The sequence below is a fragment of the Schistocerca nitens genome, chromosome 1 (assembly GCF_023898315.1).
Source record: "Schistocerca nitens isolate TAMUIC-IGC-003100 chromosome 1, iqSchNite1.1, whole genome shotgun sequence".
NCBI lineage: Eukaryota > Metazoa > Arthropoda > Insecta > Orthoptera > Acrididae > Schistocerca > Schistocerca nitens.
In genome coordinates this window covers 384,017,428-384,037,418 of record NC_064614.1, presented here as the reverse complement: position 1 = coordinate 384,037,418, position 19,991 = coordinate 384,017,428, and the positions used below count along the sequence as shown (strand labels likewise).

Here is a 19,991-nt window from a genome sequence, read left to right as displayed (position 1 = left end):
GCGTTCGTGCTGGACGTGCAGACCGCGTGAGACGACGCTTCATCCAGTCCCAAACATGCTCAATGGGGGACAGATCCGGAGATCTTGCTGGCCAGGGTAGTTGACTTACACCTTCTAGAGCACGTTGGGTGGCACGGGATACATGCGGACGTGCATTGTCCTGTTGGAACAGCAAGTTCCCTTGCCGGTCTAGGAATGGTAGAACGATGGGTTCGATGACGGTTTGGATGTACCGTGCACTATTCAGTGTCCCCTCAACGATCACCAGTGGTGTACGGCCAGTGTAGGAGATCGCTCCCCACACCATGATGCCGGGTGTTGGCCCTGTGTGCCTCGGTCGTATGCAGTCCTGATTGTGGCGCTCACCTGCACAGCGCCAAACACGCATACGACCATCATTGGCACCAAGGCAGAAGTGACACTCATCGCTGAAGACGATACCTCTCCATTCGTCCCTCCATTCACGCCTGTCGCGACACCACTGGAGGCGGGCTGCACGATGTTGGGGCGTGAGCGGAAGACGGCCTAACGGTGTGCGGGACCGTAGCCCAGCTTCATGGAGACGGTTGCGAATGGTCCTCGCCGATACCCCAGGAGCAACAGTGTCCCTAATTTGCTGGGAAGTGGCGGTGCGGTCCCCTACGGCACTGCGTAGGATCCTACGGTCTTGGCGTGCATCCGTGCGTCGCTGCGGTCCGGTCCCAGGTCGACGGGCACGTGCACCTTCCGCCGACCACTGGCGACAACATCAATGTACTGTGGAGACCTCACGCCCCACGTGTTGAGCAATTCGGTGGTACATCCACCCGGCCTCCCGCATGCCCACTATACGCCCTCGCTCAACGTCCGTCAACTGCACATACGGTTCACGTCCACGCTGTCGCGGCATGCTACCAGTGTTAAAGACTGCGATGGAGCTCCGTATGCCACGGCAAACTGGCTGACACTGACGGCGGCGGTGCACAAATGCTGCGCAGCTAGCGCCATTCGACGGCCAACACCGCGGTTCCTGGTGTGTCCGCTGTGCCGTGCGTGTGATCATTGCTTGTACAGCCCTCTCGCAGTGTCCGGAGCAAGTATGGTGGGTCTGACACACCGGTGTCAATGTGTTCTTTTTTCCATTTCCAGGAGTGTAGTTTGTTTCTATCATTTGGAAACATGAGAGTCTTTGAAGCAGTATATACTTATATGGAGAGTCAGCTTTGTAAACTGTCTGATGTTCAAATATACGTTGTTAGTTGAAGCAAATGAAACTTTGTATGTGTACTTATTTTTATAAGTAGAAAGAGTCTTATGAGATTCCTGTACCTAGCAGCATACTTCGGGGAAGAAGAGAAAGAGAGTTTGCAGCAGCAGACTAAACAGCAAGGAAGGTCGGCCAAGCATATCAAGTAAGTCGTCACGTAGAAGAAGTGGAAGTTTGGGTATCTACGTTGCACTTAAATTGTCATCCAAAAGCGTTAGAATATGTATGTTATTACTCCCTGAAAATCTGAATACTCTACTCGGAGTGGTTTCTGAGATTTAGGGAAAAATGCAACAGAAAATGTAAATTTTCAGGAACGGCTTCTAATGTTTCAAAAGACTGTAACTCACTTAATATATGCTTAATTTTTTATTTTTAGTCACTCAGAAGCACCCTGCACCTTGCTGTGTATCATCCTCTTGATCTTTTTCCAAGTTTTTTCTTATTTTCTTCTTTCTGTACTCCTTAGTGGCCAACTGTGCTGCATACTCTGCTTTATCAATGCGATCCTTGTCCATCTGTTCAAGCTCTCTGATGCAGTTTGCTCCAGGATTAATTCACATATGCTGTAGCACTTTCACTCTACCAATGTTGTCATCATTAAAAGCAATAACAGTATCACTGTGCCCCCACTTTAGTGTCTTCATGCCAACAAAAACATTTTTGGTAAGCGAGTCTATATAAGATTGGTGAATGACTCATTTGGATTTTGAGTCTGACCATGCAGACATGTCTTCAGTAATTCAGGATTTTCCAGGTCTCTTTAAATAGGTTTTATGATATCCATGACTGCTGCTGGACTCAATGTTTATGGCTGTATGAACTGTTTGAGTGCTGGGCATTGCAGTAATTGCACCAAGAGTCAGGTCCAGAAGGGCAAAGGTGGTGTACTGCTTTTTCATCAGTTGACTGTCTTTGGAAGAAGGTAGCCCATACAGTCTGTGGAAGAAGGTAGCCTGCTTCATTTTCAACAAATCCCCAGTATTATTTCTAATGACCATCCCATAATACTGCTGTAGTGCATCAATCATTTTGTCTGTCATTTTTCCTCAGAAAAATGTTAGCACTTTGACATACAATGCGTGTTTATACTATGAAATGATATGATACTGTTTTTGACAGTGCTACCAATACAAACATATAATTTGATCTTTATAACACAGCAATCCACTGCCTTCTATATAAAGAATTACCAATTTTATCAGAACCTGAAGTAATGCATGTAAAAATTTTATTTTCAACTGGTATAGATTATATTTAAAAAAAAAAAATTAAAAAGCTCCCCATGTGAGTTTATAAGTGATATATATTTATCATTTTATTCATAAAATTGCAAATTTTATAATAAGATAAAAATCTGAAAATGTGAAAAAAAAATTTTTCTTGTTCTAAACCCCTTAACATCTTTTTCTACAACACTCGATAGTTTACTAGTCAAGATGATGGAAGGAAAAGTAGTCAATAACAAAGAGATGTAAAAACATTCAAATGTTGTGAACTTCTTTCTGTTCGGTGATGTATGGCTACATTTGAAGATTTATCTTATGTGCTTCAGTGTATACCTCTTAAATGAAATTATGTTTCAGATTCTCAACTTATTCCACAATCATGAAGACTGTTTCGTATTCTATCTGAGGAAGAAATATTTGTGCAGCTCTCTTTCTTGATAATAACATATTATATAGTTTTCTTTGATGACATGTTCTGCATCCCTCACAATGGAGCTTTGGAACAAAAAAAATTTTTAATCTAACTTAATTTAGTCCATTTAACATTAATATGGAAAAATTAGATGCAGTACCAATGGAAATAATTACAGCCAAAGAAAAAGTAATGCAAAAGGAATATGCAAAAAATTTTCCTGCATATCTGGAGAGGAAGATATTTCCTGTAAACTGCTTGAGCTCCATAATTTACATCCATCACAAGGAAGCAATGGGATGATATAAAAACTCATAGATCTGTCAGCCATCTCATCACATGCGTAAGGTGCTCACAAAAATTAACCACAGAAGTAGATATAACACAACTTCCTTACATGTTACGCTTGTAATTTATGAAAGAAAATTGGTAGAACACAGATTTTGAAAATACTTTTGACTCAATTTGCACAAAAATGTAATATCAGCCTTTGAAAAACAAGACACTAATTTAGTCAAAGTGAGGATACTAGATTTATGTATTCATCAGTCAGAGTTCACATGATATGGAAAATCCTGGCAAAATATATGTAATTTAGAAGTAAAGTTGAGAACTCAGCATGTAGTACAGGTGTTGATCATATGAAACTGTATAGTTCCAGAGACCTTTCCAAGTCTCACACATCTATTATGTATATATGCAGACTAAAGGAATGAATGAAAATTTGTACCATGGCCATTATTCAAACCCCAGTCTCTTGCTCACTAGTCAGATGGGCTAACCACTAAATCACCCTGGCACAGTGGCTTTGCACAACTACATGGACTGTCCTCCTTACTCCAAATTCTCATCACACCTCAGGCATTTGATATTCCCTCTAAACTTGAACAGCACTGCAGAGACCCTCCAGTTGTATTGGAATTGCTCCTCAGCATCAAACAAAGTGGGGGATCCTGACTGAAACCCAGGCATAGGTGCTTTAATAAAATGAAACTATATGGTTCCGGAGGCTTTTTCACGTCTCAAACATCTATGATGTTTAAGCCTATACACATAATAGGTGTATGAGACTTCTAAAGGTCTCTGGAGCTGTATCGTTTCATGTGATTAAAGCATCTATGCCTGGGTTTCAGGCAGGCTCCACCATTTCATTTGATGCTGAGGTGCTATTCCGATACACCTGGAGAGCCTCTGCAAAGCTGTTTGAGTTTAGGGGGAACACCAAGTGGGCTGAGATGTGATAAGGAGTTTGTTTTGAGAAGGGAGGAGTGCTATAGTAATCCATGCAGTTGTGCAAAGCCACTGCGTCAGTGTGGTGTAGTGGTTAGTGCAGCTGCCTAATGAGCAGGTTACCTGGTTTCAAAACCGGGCTTTGGTACAAATTTTCATTTGTCACTTCAGTCTGCATACATACATCATCGATGTTTGAGACGTGAATAGGTCTCTGTAACCATATAGTTTCATTTGATTAAAGCACCTATGCCTGGGTCTTATGCTGGATCCCCCGTTTCATTCGATGCTTAGGTGTTATTCCAATATAGCTGCAGAGCCTCTGCAATGCTGTTAGAGTTTAGGGGGAATATCAAGTGTGCTGAGGCATGAATGGGAATTTGAATTGAGGAGGGAGGTGTGCTAGGGTTGTCCATGGACTTATGCAAAGCATCTGCACCACAGTGGAGTTATGGTTAACATATTCCCCTAGTATAGTGAGAAGAAGACCCATGTTTGAATCCTGGCCTTGGTACAAATTTTCATTCTTCACTTAATCCTGCAAATATACATCATACAGATGCTGAGTCATTGACAGGCAATAAACAGATTTGTTTGTGTGTCAGGTAATGATCTAATGCCTCCACTATTTGCTGAGTTGTTACTTTACTGTTAAATCAGTCAGACTTCATGTGGAAAGTCAGAAACTATGAACTGAATAAGGACAAAAGAAGGAGATTTTGTAATGCCATAAAACTGGTTTTGTTATGCCATCAAATTGTTGATGTTTGCATTTGTACTATTGTAACTAGCACAGTCACAGGAATTCCCTAAATTTATTATGCCTTTAGTGGACTTTTATTAATTGTATTTAATTTTCTTTCAAAAGAATCTGATTGTGGCTGCCCCCCCCCCCCCCCCCATCTGCCAACAATGCAGAATATAAATTGGTCATTGTTGCACCTACCAAACAAGCCACAGATTCTGAAATGACAATCTCCATGATGCCACATCGATACTGTTCTTTTTTAACAATAAATAACTTTTTTTTTTTAAAAAAAAAAGAGTAACTGGAAAGCTTTCACAAAACTAGTAACTCTTGTACATTAGCTCTGGAGTACATTGGGAGAAAAAATTGTAAATCATTTTTTTCTCATGTTAACTGCCTTTTCTTGAATGTGCTATCTAAAGGAAAATTTTATACCACTGTAGCTGTTCTAAGCAATCCTAGAGGTATTCTTCACAGCTCTAAACAGGAAAAAAGCAAAAAGAGTACTGTATTTATGGTACATACCTGAACCACCATCATTTTGCAGATGACATTTTAATGTTTAAATCTAGGCAGATAAACCTCAACAACTAATGGAAGAATTTATAGAGATAGTGTGAAAGTAGCCTGAAAATTGACCATGATAAGACTCAAATAACATGTCATTGTCACATCATAAGATAATTATACAAATTAACTATGAAGTCATAAAACCAACTGATGATTTTCTGTATCTGGATTAGATGAAGGTAATAGCCAGACAGACAGGAAAAGAAAATATAATATTAAAAGTAGTCTGGATTGCTTTTGGTAAGGTAAATGGTTTTCAAATAAAAGTTTACAATGTCTCTGGAAGTCATTGTGCATTTCCAGATTTGACTTATGGCAGAAAGACATTTAGTTTTACATGAAAACCATTCAAAAACGAAGGGTTGCTCAATAGGTAATGGCAAAGTGCTTATTGATTATCACCAAGAGATGTAGATCATTTAACAAATAGATCAGACAAAAAAATGAGATGGAAAACATAATTATGACTGCCACTGAAAATAAGGTAAGGGTAAGCAGGACATTAAGCCAGATGAGTGGATGGTAAATAAGTTAAGAAAGTTCCTTACTGAATGTCAAGAGACAAGGAGAAACTAAGTCAATGACCTAAGGGAGAGTGAGCAGATGAGATAACTAATGTATGTGTACAGCTGAGAAGCCTGATGAATTGAGAGCTAAAGAGAACGCCTATGTTCAAACTGGATGTCAGATAACAGGCCAATGAAACCATAATGAACCGGAAAATAAGAAATAGAGTTACAACAACCATGATTCTAAGAAAATGACTCTACAGTCTCTGCTCACAAGTGTTGTGAAAGCATCATTGTGAAGTTAGGTCACTGTTTGTATAAATGCATCCACCATAATAAAGCAGTGTATCTTGGATAGAAACATCATAACAGCATCAATTTTGACTCTAAATGCATACATACATACGCACATACATACATATATTAATCCTTGTTCTGTTGCTTATGAATATAGCATTTCATAATGATGCAGAATGTGTCATTTTAACATAAGTTTTCTTTACACAAAATACATATTTTTTTACAGTTACTACTTCATATCTAAGAATTTATCTGAAGTACCTAAAGTGTGGTAAAAATCTACAAATGTAAAATAAAGTATTAAAAAAATGTTGATGGCTGGTAAAGGCTGTCAGATTGTCTTCATATATTGCTTCATGTAGTCACTGTTGACCACCTGAATTTAAAAAAAGATTATGTTTCAGAAATAAATACATATGAGATTAGCAAACCAAAACTGAATGGGACTTGAAACTTCTTGGCAATGCTGGACTGAGACTGAACTGTACAACCTTGTTAACATACAAGATGAGAAGCAAATAATTCCCCACATCTGCATCATCTTGTATAATCAATCACTTTCATGATATCCTACAGTGTTCTGTTGTAGACATTTATTGTTATTTAGCTTGTAAAGCTCATTTATATGTCAATTAATATAAGTTTTTCTGTCTTAAGCTAACTGTAATTAAAGAGTATCCATTTTGCTCTTATTTATTAAGCACCTTCTATGGTAATTGGTATTTTTGGTTCTTGTTTACATGTTATGGTGTCCATTCCTTTTCCTTTTGTTGTCACTGGAGGACTTCAGAACACATAAAGAAGAGGAATAAACAAAAAATGTCCATAGAAACTGATTTATAAATAAAAGTGAAAAACATATGATGAAACATTCTCATTAGACTAGAATAGATTAGATTCAGGTTTTGTTCCATAGATCCAAAAAATGAGATGATTCTCATGGTTGTGGAACATGTCAAAAAGTATAAAACAAATACATAGAACATTTGAATATAATACCTACTACTGATCATTTGTCAGGAGATTGTCCAAATAGATGAATACAATGCGGTAATTTGAACAGCTAATATTTACAGAATTAACACACTGTCAGTATGAAACATTGTTATTCACCATTAATATTTGACTGTAGTAACCCTGAGAAGGAAAGACCAATAATCATTTTTATGAATAGCTATGATGGTCATGCAAACAAACCCTTTTTTAAATTTATTTTCCCGTGGAGAATTTTCATAATAAAAACCAAGAATGATTTTCAAACAGAAAGGAAGTCAGCAATGAGTTGCAGTTCAGTCTTACTAAAGATTTAGGTTTCAGCTATAATAAAGCTATGATCAGTGCATATGAACTGAGTCATGTGGAAACAAGCTATACTGCAGCTGAAATGTAGATCTGCAATAAAGTAGAGACTGAATCATGACTGATTGCTGACTTTCTTCCCGTTTGAAATACAGCACAGTTGCTGTGCACAACAGAGCCAATCGAATCCAACCTGAACAATGATAATGAAAAAAGATATGTGTAGTTATGCATAAAGGACATCATTAGAAAAATTAACAGTTAAATGTCTTAATTTTCTAAATGTTTGTCTGATTTTATATAATAAACTTACCATTTTAATATAACCTTTCGAATCCAAGAGGAGATTTTCAGGTTTCAAATCACGATAGATGAAACCACGAGTGTGTAGATAGTCTAGTGCTTCCACTACACAAGCTGTCATGAAACGAGCTGTCTTCTCATCAAAAAGATGACGTCTCTGAAGTAGAGAAAATACATCACCTCCAAGACATGGTTCCATCAAAAAGTAAACATACCTTGAATCACGATATGTCCGATACAACCTGCAGAAAAACAAAAAAATAACTGTGTAAATTCTATTAATACTGTGTAAATTACTTTGTAAATTCTATGAATACTCTGAGGAATTTATGGATTGTAGGATAGTGGGACTTAAATAGTGTATGTAGACATGGTATCTATGGAGAGTATAGAATCTGAGGAATAGAGGAGGGCTGTAGGGAATAAAAGATGTATTAAAAAGTGAATGGGAAGTGTAAAATAGATTTGTATCTTTACCAGAGAATACTTAATTATAGTATATTTTAGAAGTGTATACTATGGTAATGAACTGTGAGGCCTATTCAAAAAGATAAGGGGGGTGTACCCAGCATTTGCTAAGTACATAGGGCAGTCATACCTACATGGAGATAGGATGACCTGTGGCCTGAAAACTAACTGCACTAAATGTTTGTACAAGACTACATGCAATGGAGCTTTTCATCATACACATCCAAAAAATGATTAACAGTACAGGGGTTCATAACATTTATTTATGAAACATCTAATTCACACAATTATACACAGCACCCATGATGAACTACATATCAAGTAATGTACAAAACTGTTTTGTTATTTGGATTTAGTGTAACCTAATTATGAATTTAAAACAATGAATATCACAATAAAGACCAATTGCAAAGAATACCAATGAGACTGGAGTTAATGGCAAAAATCCTTGATCATAAGACAACTAGCAACATGTCCAATTAAGAGTGTGTGGAACAGTATGAGTGAGAAGACATTCCAAGAACTTCTGAACTTCTTAAGCAAAACAGACTTTCTTAGCATAGAGGAGTATATACACTCTAAGAAGAAAAAATGACACACCATGAATGAATTATCCAAATTTGATGGAAATCGTTAGATTTCATGTACATGTCAGACAAACAAATGATTAGAACTTCAGAAAATTGGATGATTTATTTATTTATTTATTTATTTATTCAAGAGAAAATTATTCATGAACTTAGCAGATCAGTAACATGTTGATTTCTTTCTCGCCCTTGTGCAAGCAGTTATTCGGCTTGGCATTGATTGATAGAATTGTTGAATGTCCTCCTCCTGAAGGATATCATGCCAGATTCTATGCAATTGGCTTGTTAGACCACCAAAATTCAGAGCTGGTTGGAGGGTGCTCCCCATAATGCTCCAAACATTCTCAGTTGAGGAGGGATCTGGTGACCTATCTGACCAAAGTAGACACTCTCATCTTGTGTTGCTGGGCATTATCTTGCTGAGATATGAGCCCAGGATAGCTTGCCATGAAGGGAAAGAAAATGGGGGGGGGGGGGGGGGTAGAATATTGTCAATGTACTGCTGTGCCATAAGGATGCTGTGCTGTAAAGGTGCCACAGATGACAACAAAATGTAGCCTGCTATGAAATGAAATGGCAGCCTGGACCATCACTACAGGTTTTTGGGCTGTATGGCGCATGACAGTCAGGTTGGTATCCCACCACTGTCTTCAGCATCTCCAGACATGTCTTTACTGGTCAGAAGGGCCCAATTCAGTGCATCTCATCACTGAGGACAATTCGACTCTAGTGAATGAGATTCCAGGACCCAGTACCAGCAAAGACATGTCTGGAGATGCTCCAGACAGTGGTGGTGTACCAACCCAACTGTCATCTGCCATATGGTCTGACACACAGAAGTCATGGTCCGAGTGCCATTTCATTCCATAGCAGGACCCATTTGGTCATCATTTTGTTGCCCTTCATGGAAAGTCATCCTGAACTTACATTTCAGCAAGATCATATCCTCCCACACACACCCAGAGTTTTCACTGCTTGTCTTCATGCTTGATAAACCCTAGCTTGTCCAACAAGGTCACCAGATTATTAAAATCTGCTGCAATCCAACTGGAACCAATGTGTGATCATTTCTGACCCTACAAAAATGCTGAATACATCATTTTTTTCAGATGCAAGAAAAGACAGAAATCAGTAAAAACAAGATAAATTCTGTAGAATAGATTTTCAAGTGCTCAGAGTAATAAAGTTATACATGATTCTTCTTTTTTTTAAAAAAAAATGTAGCCCACCATGTTTGTAATGGCAATGAAATAATACATTCATGCAACATATTTGTGGAGGTAAACTGTTACAAACAAGCCATTATAGCTTTATTTCTGGTGTTTGCTGTCTTTGTAAGTTACTGTACACTATTTCAGAGGTGTTAATAAACATGCAGTTCAAAAATCTCTGTCAGTTTGTAGTTCTACAAGCTAGTTAGTTACAATAATATGAGGATATGTTGGCCATTTTTAATTCTCATTCTGTCCTTATCCTTAACCTATGCAGTTCTGCTTGAAGGTATCTGTATTGAATGATGATAATAAATGTTATACTTTTCATATAGCGGAGGTACTGAGTCACAATAGGCACAATAAAAAGATTCACACAATTAAAGCTTTCGGCCATTAAGACCTTTATCAGCAGTAGACACACATACACACATGCACACACACTCACTCACATAAATGCAACACTGCAGTGTGATCTCAGCTCTTTGAGACTGCAGATGTGTGTGCAAGCTGCGTTTATATATGTGTGTGTGTGTGTGTGTGTGTGTGTGTGTGTGTGTGTGTGTGTGTGTGTGTGTGTTTGTGTGTGTGTATGTGTGTCTACTGCTCCAATCTGGGAAGGCTATTTATTGATATGCATTGTGGTCACATTTATTTTGGTGAAAATTCAAGGCTGCAGCTTATCAATCTTTTCCAAAGATAAAAATGTGTAAAAGATTCCAACAAAAATTATTTTGCTTCACATCAAGCTGACAGATATGACAAGCAGATATAACATCATTTATTTCTGCTTGCAAATACATGACACATTAAAAGATACAAATATGCCATGATTTGTTCTACAATTTGCCAGAAAAAGTGACACTAGAATCTAACTGTGTGATGGGTGCACTTATACCAATTTATTTGACATATCAAAAACACTTGTAATGGTAATTAAAGTAGCAGGACCATGGTTGTAAAAGAGGAGCTGTATTTTTTTACAGTTACCAGAAAAGGACAATGGAAAATTAAAAACAATATTTTCTACTAGACTAACAAAACATACAATTAACTCCCAAAAAGGTTAAATAAATAACTAAAACCAATAAATTTAAAACGACAAAATATAACCTATTAAATATGCAATATACCCTGTCAGTTCTGAAAGTTTTGAGGCTGGATTAATGAAAAGTATTTAAAAGTTAGGGCTGTGATTTTAATACTTCAGGTGTCTTATATAGTACAGTGGACAGACTAATCATACAACCAAGTGAAACTGTCAGCAAACTTCCTCTTTAGGATTTTGCTCGAGTAGTGTGTCCCATTGGCTTCAATATTGGTTATATTGTCCAAACATTGTCCCTTTATGGGAATTTCTGCTCTTTGTAATTTTGTGGTACATTTGTATTGAAGTCAGTAAGTGTTGTCCCCCATGATGATTTTTCTCCCAGAAGAGAATTATGTTTTCAATTCCAGTCAAGTTGTGTCAGGTATCGCAGGATAAATTTTGCACAAACTTTTCTCCTCTTCAGAACTTTCTGGAGAACGTTTTGAACACTTCATTTGGAGATATTTACTCCATTGAGACATGTGACATAACAATGCTCAATTGCTGTCACTGTACATCTACTATTGAACACTTCCTGCTCATGTCTTATTGGTCAAATGTATATATGTTTTTTTTACAGTTGATAGTTGAAGCTGTCACTGTAATTACTGCACTGATGTTACCTACAGGCCAGGAACAAAATCAGTCTCAGAACTTTTTGGAAGGAGTGTGTACACTACCAGGTAAATTCAGAAGTTGGTAAAAGTGCAGACTGTGAAATATGTCTGATTACTAGTTACTGAGTATGAGTGAATAGTATAACATTAATTTTGGCATTATCAGCTAAACTATTTGCACACGTGTATATGTATAAAATAATATTATACTCAGTAAATAAAACCTTGTGAAAGTAATTCTGTTAGTAATTAGATGCTTTCATATACGAGTACATTGATTTTTAATTGTGTTACAGAATAGTATTACACTGACTTGTCTAAAATCATTGTGGAATGATGTATGGATCTACAGACTACTACCTAACAAGTGTGTCATTTCATACAAACAGCTATCAGAAAGACTATATCCTGAATTCCACTAGACTTCACTCACAGAATGTAAAGAAACATTTATGTATTCATTAACAGAAACAGCACAGTATTAAACTTAGATCACAGTAAACTATGGACAAAAAACACAAACATGTAGCATTGTATGACAACCTTGATATGAAAGGACAATCTTTGCATCGAAGCATAACATTCTTCTCATTATAAGCATGCTGTTCTTGCTGTTGTTCCACAACATATGATTTTTTCAGCTTCTTCAGTGCAAACACAAGATTTTTATTGGTTCGGCTCACTACTAACTCAACTCTTCCAAAACCTCCAACACCAAGAGTAGCAATCTCTTCAAGATCAGAAAGTTTCAAATCTTCATGCTCTGGAAAAGTAAAATATTTCTTTCTAAATTTCTCCATTGTGAAATAATGGCACAAATGACATTTATTCAACCACAGTTATATATACACTCATGACTGAGAGGAATGTGGGTAGTTAAAAAAAGAAAATAAAAAAAGTTCACACTGAATTAACCCTGAATTATCTGAAAATTTTTTCCTTTCTTCCTTGCTTCCACCCTTTTGGGATCATACCATAATAATTTTGTTCAAAATGAACAAACATTTTATTTATACATTTAGTATATATTGCATCTACAGCTGACAGATTGTCAGCCTGACGATAGAGCAGTAGTGGAATAAATATTATGTGCTGCAACTTGTTTCCAAAACAGTTTTACATTTAAGCTGGTAGTGTGTTTTCTGCACAATATTTATATGACCAACCCAACATATTTTTCATGTTTTATGTGCCATGTCCTTATGCATATTTACTGCCTGGGTTCTACAGTCTCAATGACATGAGGAGATTAGACCACCTGACAAACTGATAGTGGGAGGCTAGTGGTTGCTCCATTGAGGATCTATAATTTAGAGGAAAATGAGCAGAGTAATATATGGGCAAATAATAGGAATATAGAACATTAAGGTTCAAGTGTAAGAATTAGCAATCATTTTAAGAAAATGTTGCTGTACTATAAATGTAATGTCTGTTGTAAGAACAACTTTTAAACCAATCAAACTGAAAGATACAATAAGAGCAATGAACACACATAATCAAGAGGAGGATGAAGAAGTAATTAAGTCAACAACAACATGGACAGGACATGCTGCTACTCACCACATAGATGAGGTGTTGAGATGCAGAGAGGCAAAATGTAAAGGACTGCTAAAATATAATGCTTTCAGATGAAGTCCTTCATCCAAAATAAAAATCACACTTATAAATACAATATCACAGGAGGCCCAAAAGGCTGGAGACAGTGGCAATGTGTGTGCGAGTTGTGCTTGTATGGTTGTGAGTGTGTTTTCTACTTTGGAAGAAGGAAAATGTCCAAAAGCTTAATATTTTAGCAGTCTCTTTCATTGTGCCTGCTTGCAACTCAACACCTTCTCTGTGTTGTGAGTAACATTGTATCCTTTCCATATTGTTGTTATTCCATACTTGACTTTCCATTGCATTATTAAACTAGTGGAATATTATTATTGGGTAGAAACCAGTCACTTTTCAGAAAATGATAGGCTAAGTGATTTATATGATGACTTAAGAATTAAATAGCTAGTGACAGAGCCAGATAAGAAAGATATGAACACTGTGTTAACTGAAGAAAATGTAAATGTAAATAGGTGTAGAAACAATTCTGAAAGACAGAGGGGAGAAGATAATGACGTGTTTCTGATAGTACAAAGAATTGCATTATTAAAGTAGTGGAATATTATTATTGGGTAGAAACCAGTCACTTTTCAGAAAATGATAGGCTAAGTGATTTAAATGATGACTTAAGAATTAAATAGCTAGTGACAGAGCCAGATAAGAAAGATATGAACACTGTGTTAACTGAAGAAAATGTAAATGTAAATAGGTGTAGAAACAATTCTGAAAGACAGAGGGGAGAAGATAATGACATTGATTCGTAGGCTAAACGATTAAGAGGAGAAATATTTTATTTTTTTTCAAGGAAAAAGTCAAAGCACTGGGAATGGATGGAATATTAGTAATTGTAAAAGTGTTGTTGCAAAACCTAACAACAATGTTAAGGATTTACATAATGTTAGTGACAGTGTGACAGCTATTTAGTCTATAATTGAATTTCTTGAGAAAAACCATTCTTATCAAATAGTGATGCCATTAGTAAAGATAAAAAATTCAGAAAAGTAATTATCAATGAGTGTAAAACTATGTATCATTAGTGACAGCATGAGATTAGGTACTCTGTTACTGAACAACTGAAAGGTAAGTGTCATATTAGCATTCAATGTCAAACAAACAAAAAGATAAGAATGATACTGATGTGATGTATCAGGTTTTCTCAGCACAGATGACTAATAGTGTGCTTCAGAGTGTTCTGCTGAGCTGTTGTTTCCATCTTATACACAATATTTCAACGAGCAATCTGATGAGATCAATATCATGGAGCAAATGCCGAGATTCTGGGATAGCATAATTAAGGAGTTTATAAAAATAAAGTTACCAGAAAACCTAATAAACAGGGAAGGCACTTTCAGTTTAACTAATGATGTCAGAAAATCTAATAAACAGAGACAGCAGTTTCAATTTAACTAATGCTTGAGGGCTGGCCATCGATTTACTAAAATCTTGCTGGCCCTCACATCCATCTGAGTTGTAAGACACTGGGAGTATTTACCTTTCACAGTATATCAGTACCAACTTAAAAAAAAAAAAAAAAAACTAATGTGCGCAAAAGGTGTAGTGGGCATTGAAAATTGAGTTCAGCTATAATAGCAGTGTGCAACTAATAATTGTTCACAGTTTGGTTGGACTCCGTGAAGAGAGAGAATACATAATAGCAAAACCTGTAGCATCTGAAGAAGACAAATGGTTCAGTTATTGACATATTGTGCATAAACTGGAAACAAACAACTCAGCAGAACATTCAAATGCACACAATTACTGATAGTGAAGATGATTCTTATTTTAATGTAATTAGTTAGTTGCATGTTCCATAGATCATTCTGCATGAAAGATCATAATGATGTGGAACAAGTTATGTGACATTAACATCATAAATTAATTTGTTGTTATGGTTACATTCTAAACATTTCTATTTTTTTAAAAAATATATTACAAAAAGAAAGAAAGACATACAGATGTGGGCTATTAATTCCTAGCCACCTGGTATTGTAATTATGTTCATTATCATTCCTTTTGAACTATATTAGGTTATTTACAACAAACTTCATGAGAGAATAAATATTCTGTGAAACAACAGTCAGACTGCCCAGCTCCTTAAACAGATGTCTACAATATGATTGTGGGTGAGCACCACATATTATTCTTACAGCACATTTTTGTGCCATGAAGACTTTCTTTCTCAATGATAAGTAAACCCAGAACATCATTCCAAATGACATTACTGAATGAAAATGTGCAACATATGTCAACTTATTGATTATGTAGATGCTGGTAGTAAATTATTGGATTTGGAAATGTAACTTCACTGCAACCATATAAGAAGATGGGTTGACATGATTCACAAAAAATTGGAAATCATAAAAAAAGGTTCTTCACTGGAAAAAGAGTTACATATTTTTTAATTAATTAAATATTGAGAAATACGTTTATGAATTCTCAAATGTCTTTAAATATTATTTTTGTTATTCTGTCTCAAATGCATGAACTTTAATTGAAATTAATGTGGAACTCACAAAATGACATGCACACTTTGTATGTTTTGCATACACATCACCTAAGACTGTTGCAGTACTGTTCCTGACTTTGTTCTTTTCTGTCCTACATCTTCTTCTTCTGTCCATAAATCTATCAATGTCATCTCTTTCTACCCAAATTAGGTCTCTAGTATCTGAAAAATAATGTAACAAATTTATGAACTTTTCTTGTGTGAATTCCTTGTTCTTCACTAACTTTATCAGTAATTTAAATATGTTGCAGTATGTTGTTTTTGAACCAACCTCCAGTATAGTCACAGAATGATTTGCTGATCCTTTTACCATTTTTATGATTATGATAATTCTTGACACTGATACATTGTTTTTTGTGTGTAAACACATCTGCATGTTCAATTTTTTCATCTTTCAGTACCCAGAGTAGAATTTCAGACAATTCTTTCAGTGATAGAGTTTATTACACTATACAAGGTGCATGACCACAATTGCCCATTGTGCCAATCTGCAATGTGATTTTATTTTGATGCGTGGTTGGTTGAGTTGGGGGAGGGGACCAAACAGTGAGGTCATCAGTGCCATCGGATTAGGGAAGGATGAGGAAGGAGCTTTGCCATGGCCTTTCAAAGTAACCATCCCAGCATTTGCCTGAAGTGATTTAAGGAAATCACAGCAAACTTAAATCAGGATAGCCAGACCTGGGCTTGAACCATCATCTTCTCAAATGTGAGCCCAGTGTGCTAATGACTGTGCCACCTACCTACATGGTGCATGGTTGACATTAGATGCTACCCAGTTATTATTTGAGCACTTTCCTTTTATATTTTTACCCTTTTTCTATATCACTGAGGCTACTCTTTATTTCTTTTTGTGGTGAAGAGGTTTTTTTTCTTTTTTTTTTTTTTGAAATGAACTTTTCCAACACTACTGGATTTTCTATCTTTCTATCCATTCATTAATTCTGAGGTATTTTTCTTTCCTTGTTGCAGAGTCTGATCAAGATTCATCTCTTGTGTTCTTACTGTTGTGTGGAAATTTTGTCTTTCAGTACATAATTACTATAATTTGATGGTTAATCATCTTTCATGAACTAATCTTTGTAAGCAAAGGTAGAAATTGTTAAAGAATGTGGAACAATATGTCACATGCCAAAATGAAGAATATTTTTATATACTATCATGATTTAATTCAAATCGTGATGACAAGTAAACAAACTATTCCAACTTCATTTCCTCAGAAAAATCAATACTAACAATGTGTAATTTTTAATTTCTTGTTTGTATATTATGATTATTTCCTGAAATCTTCCATTGGAACTATCACACTCTATTTTTCTGTGTGTATATGTAGCAGGAATTTTATTGTGTTCAGGATGATATGCTGAGTTTTTCATGACTCTGAATGAATATTTCTTCCATAAGTATGTTTATCTTCAAACTATTAATCTAAAAAAGTTTACTCAAAAATCTTTAAAGATACTACTTCTTCCCACAGTTAGGGTAACTTAATCTCTTTAAAGCTCTTTCCTAGCTGTTTTGTATGATTATCAATGTCACAAAGAACTAATTCATTGACATTTTTGTAGCTGATATAAGCAGAATCATAATAATGGACACTGAAGCAAGAAATGTAAATCCAATACAAGGGACATTGAAAGGATCAAGAAATACACAATAAAGATGAACTTATTGCAAAAACATATGACGATCTACCATGTAAAAAGTAAAAAAAAATCTACTTTGTTAAAAAAAGACAGAGAGAGAGGGGGGGAGGGTGGGAGGCCGGTGATATTATTATGTGAAAGCAAGGTGGAAACAACATAATAAGAGAAAACAGTCAGTTGTTCAAGAAACTGAGACTGAATTACAATGTGAAAGTAAAGCTACACGTGCTTTTGCAAATACATTTGCATGCTGTCATCATTTGACAACAAATTAAATGTAAAAAGAGTTTAACTGTGAAGTGCAATAATAGAATTATTTGTGGTTAGGGAAAATGTAATGAACTAGAAAGATAGGCAGAATATACCACTTAAAAACATATTACAGAATGTATAAATTACTTGGCAAACACTTTGTCTAATTGGTAGTAGATTTAATGATAAATTATAGCAGTTACCTGCTTTACTTACGGTGTATAGTGTTCATATGATTTACAGGGTGTGTTATGTATCTGAATTCTATTTGGATTTGTGAACTGCCTGGATTAACAGCAGACATGTCAGTCTTCTTAGTTTACTATTAGTGCACAGCCTCCTGACAGTGTGCCCTATCCTGTCCACACCATATAGGACAATGTCTTCAGTAAAACTGAAGTAAATAGCATATTTCACAGTTTTCATACTGTATGTCTCCATTATTTTGATACAGCATTTCCAGTGAAAAAAGAAGAGGATGAAGATAATTTAAAAATGTTGTATAGCAAAAGGTATTATAACTTCCAGCAGAAAGAAAAAAATTCTACACTCTTTCATCAACACAACATTGCTCAGTAATTTAGAAATTATGTAAAAAGATATCTCTCAACAAGGTGATAAAAGAAGTGAAATGATGAACTAATAATAACTGCATTTCAGGGAAAAAATGGCAATATGAACAGAGTGATACCTTGTTTGTTTTGTATTATTTGATACAGTTTAAGTTCAATAGTTTGTGATACATATTTACTAATGATTTATTCAATACTTTTGGAACATTGCTGTTACAACACTGCCTTGTATTCAAGAGTAATCTTTACAATTGTGATTTATTTTTCATCATACATAAACATAAAATTTTGTAGTTAAGGTTTACCATCCTATTTTTTCCCTTTTTGAGTAAATGAACAACAGAAATAAACAGTTGCTAGTGGCGTTAATTGTCTTTATTTATTGTATCATACATTTTAAGAAATGCAGACTGAAGAATTCAAAATCACATGAAAGATAAAATCTAGTAATTTATTGTGCATTAAGTAATATTCACTCTGTTAATGGAAATCAGGTAGAAAAATTCAGTAAAAAACTTCATGTCTAGAAACATATTCGAAAATAATGTCAGTATCCAGAGGTTTCCATTTTAAATGAAAATTTAATTTTAAAAACTAAACTGTATTTTTGCTGCTACATTTTAATTGCCACTTTCAAACGTATGGATATTACAAAGTTGTTCTGTTTAGAAAATTGCCTCAATTAAAAACTGCAATCTTTTAGAAACTTCTGCCACACAAGTACAAATTATAAACAGAGTAAATGCACTCCAACTTCAGTTCTATTGTTATTTAACTGTCAGATGCACCAGTTATATGTCAGTTATTCTCAACATTTTAAATGTGTGATATGACTCTCAATTCTTTCAAATACAAGAGGAAGCTTGGGCGGGGAGGGGGAGGGATGGGATACTCTGTTGGATGGCAGACAGTGAAGTGCTGCAGGTTAGACTAAGGTCAGGTGAAAGGCGTGGATGGGGCGGGGGGGGGGGGGAGTAGCAGAAAAGGAGAGAAATAAAAAGACTCGGTGTGGTGGTGGAATGATGGCTGTGTAGTGGTGGAATGGGAACTGGGAAGGGAGTGAATGGGTGAGGACAATGACTAATGAAGATTGAGGTCAGGAGGGTTACGAGAACATAGGATGTATTGCAGGGAAAGTTCCCACCTGCGCAATTCAGAAAAGCTGGTATTGGTGGGAAGGATCCATATGGCACAGGCTGTGAAGCAGCCACTGGAATGAAAGATGAAGGATGAAGGATATTATGTTTGGCATCGTGTTCAGCAACAGCGTGGTCTACTTCTTTCTTGGCCACAATTTGTTGGTGGCCATTCATGTGGACAGACAGCTTGTTGATTGTAATGCCTGCATGGAATGCAGCACAGTGGTTGCAGCTTAGCTTGTAGACCACACGACCGGTTTCACAGGTAGCCCTGCCCTTGATGGGATAGGTGATGTTTGTGACTGGACTGGAGTAGGTGGCGTTGGGAGGATCTATGGGACAGGTCTTGTATTTAGGTCTATTACAGAGGTATTAGCCATGAGGTAACATATTGGGAGCAGGGATTGTGTAAGGATGGATGAATATATTGTGCAGGTTTGGTTTAGATTGCAGCATACCACTGT

General features: G+C 36.1%; 1 protein-coding gene across 3 annotated transcripts in view; it reads right to left on the bottom strand.

Annotated features, from left to right (window-relative positions):
- Nucleotides 1-19,991, bottom strand: part of LOC126249104 (cGMP-dependent protein kinase, isozyme 1-like) — a 382,876-nt gene that overhangs the window by 142,045 nt on the left and 220,840 nt on the right. For all 3 annotated transcript variants that reach the window (XM_049950773.1, XM_049950765.1, XM_049950758.1), the window contains exons 10-11: nucleotides 12,363-12,582; nucleotides 7,857-8,088 (exon numbers count right to left, since the gene is read on the bottom strand). In XM_049950773.1, the coding sequence (XP_049806730.1) occupies nucleotides 7,857-8,088; nucleotides 12,363-12,582 (452 nt within the window). The remainder of the gene's footprint in view (nucleotides 1-7,856; nucleotides 8,089-12,362; nucleotides 12,583-19,991) is intronic.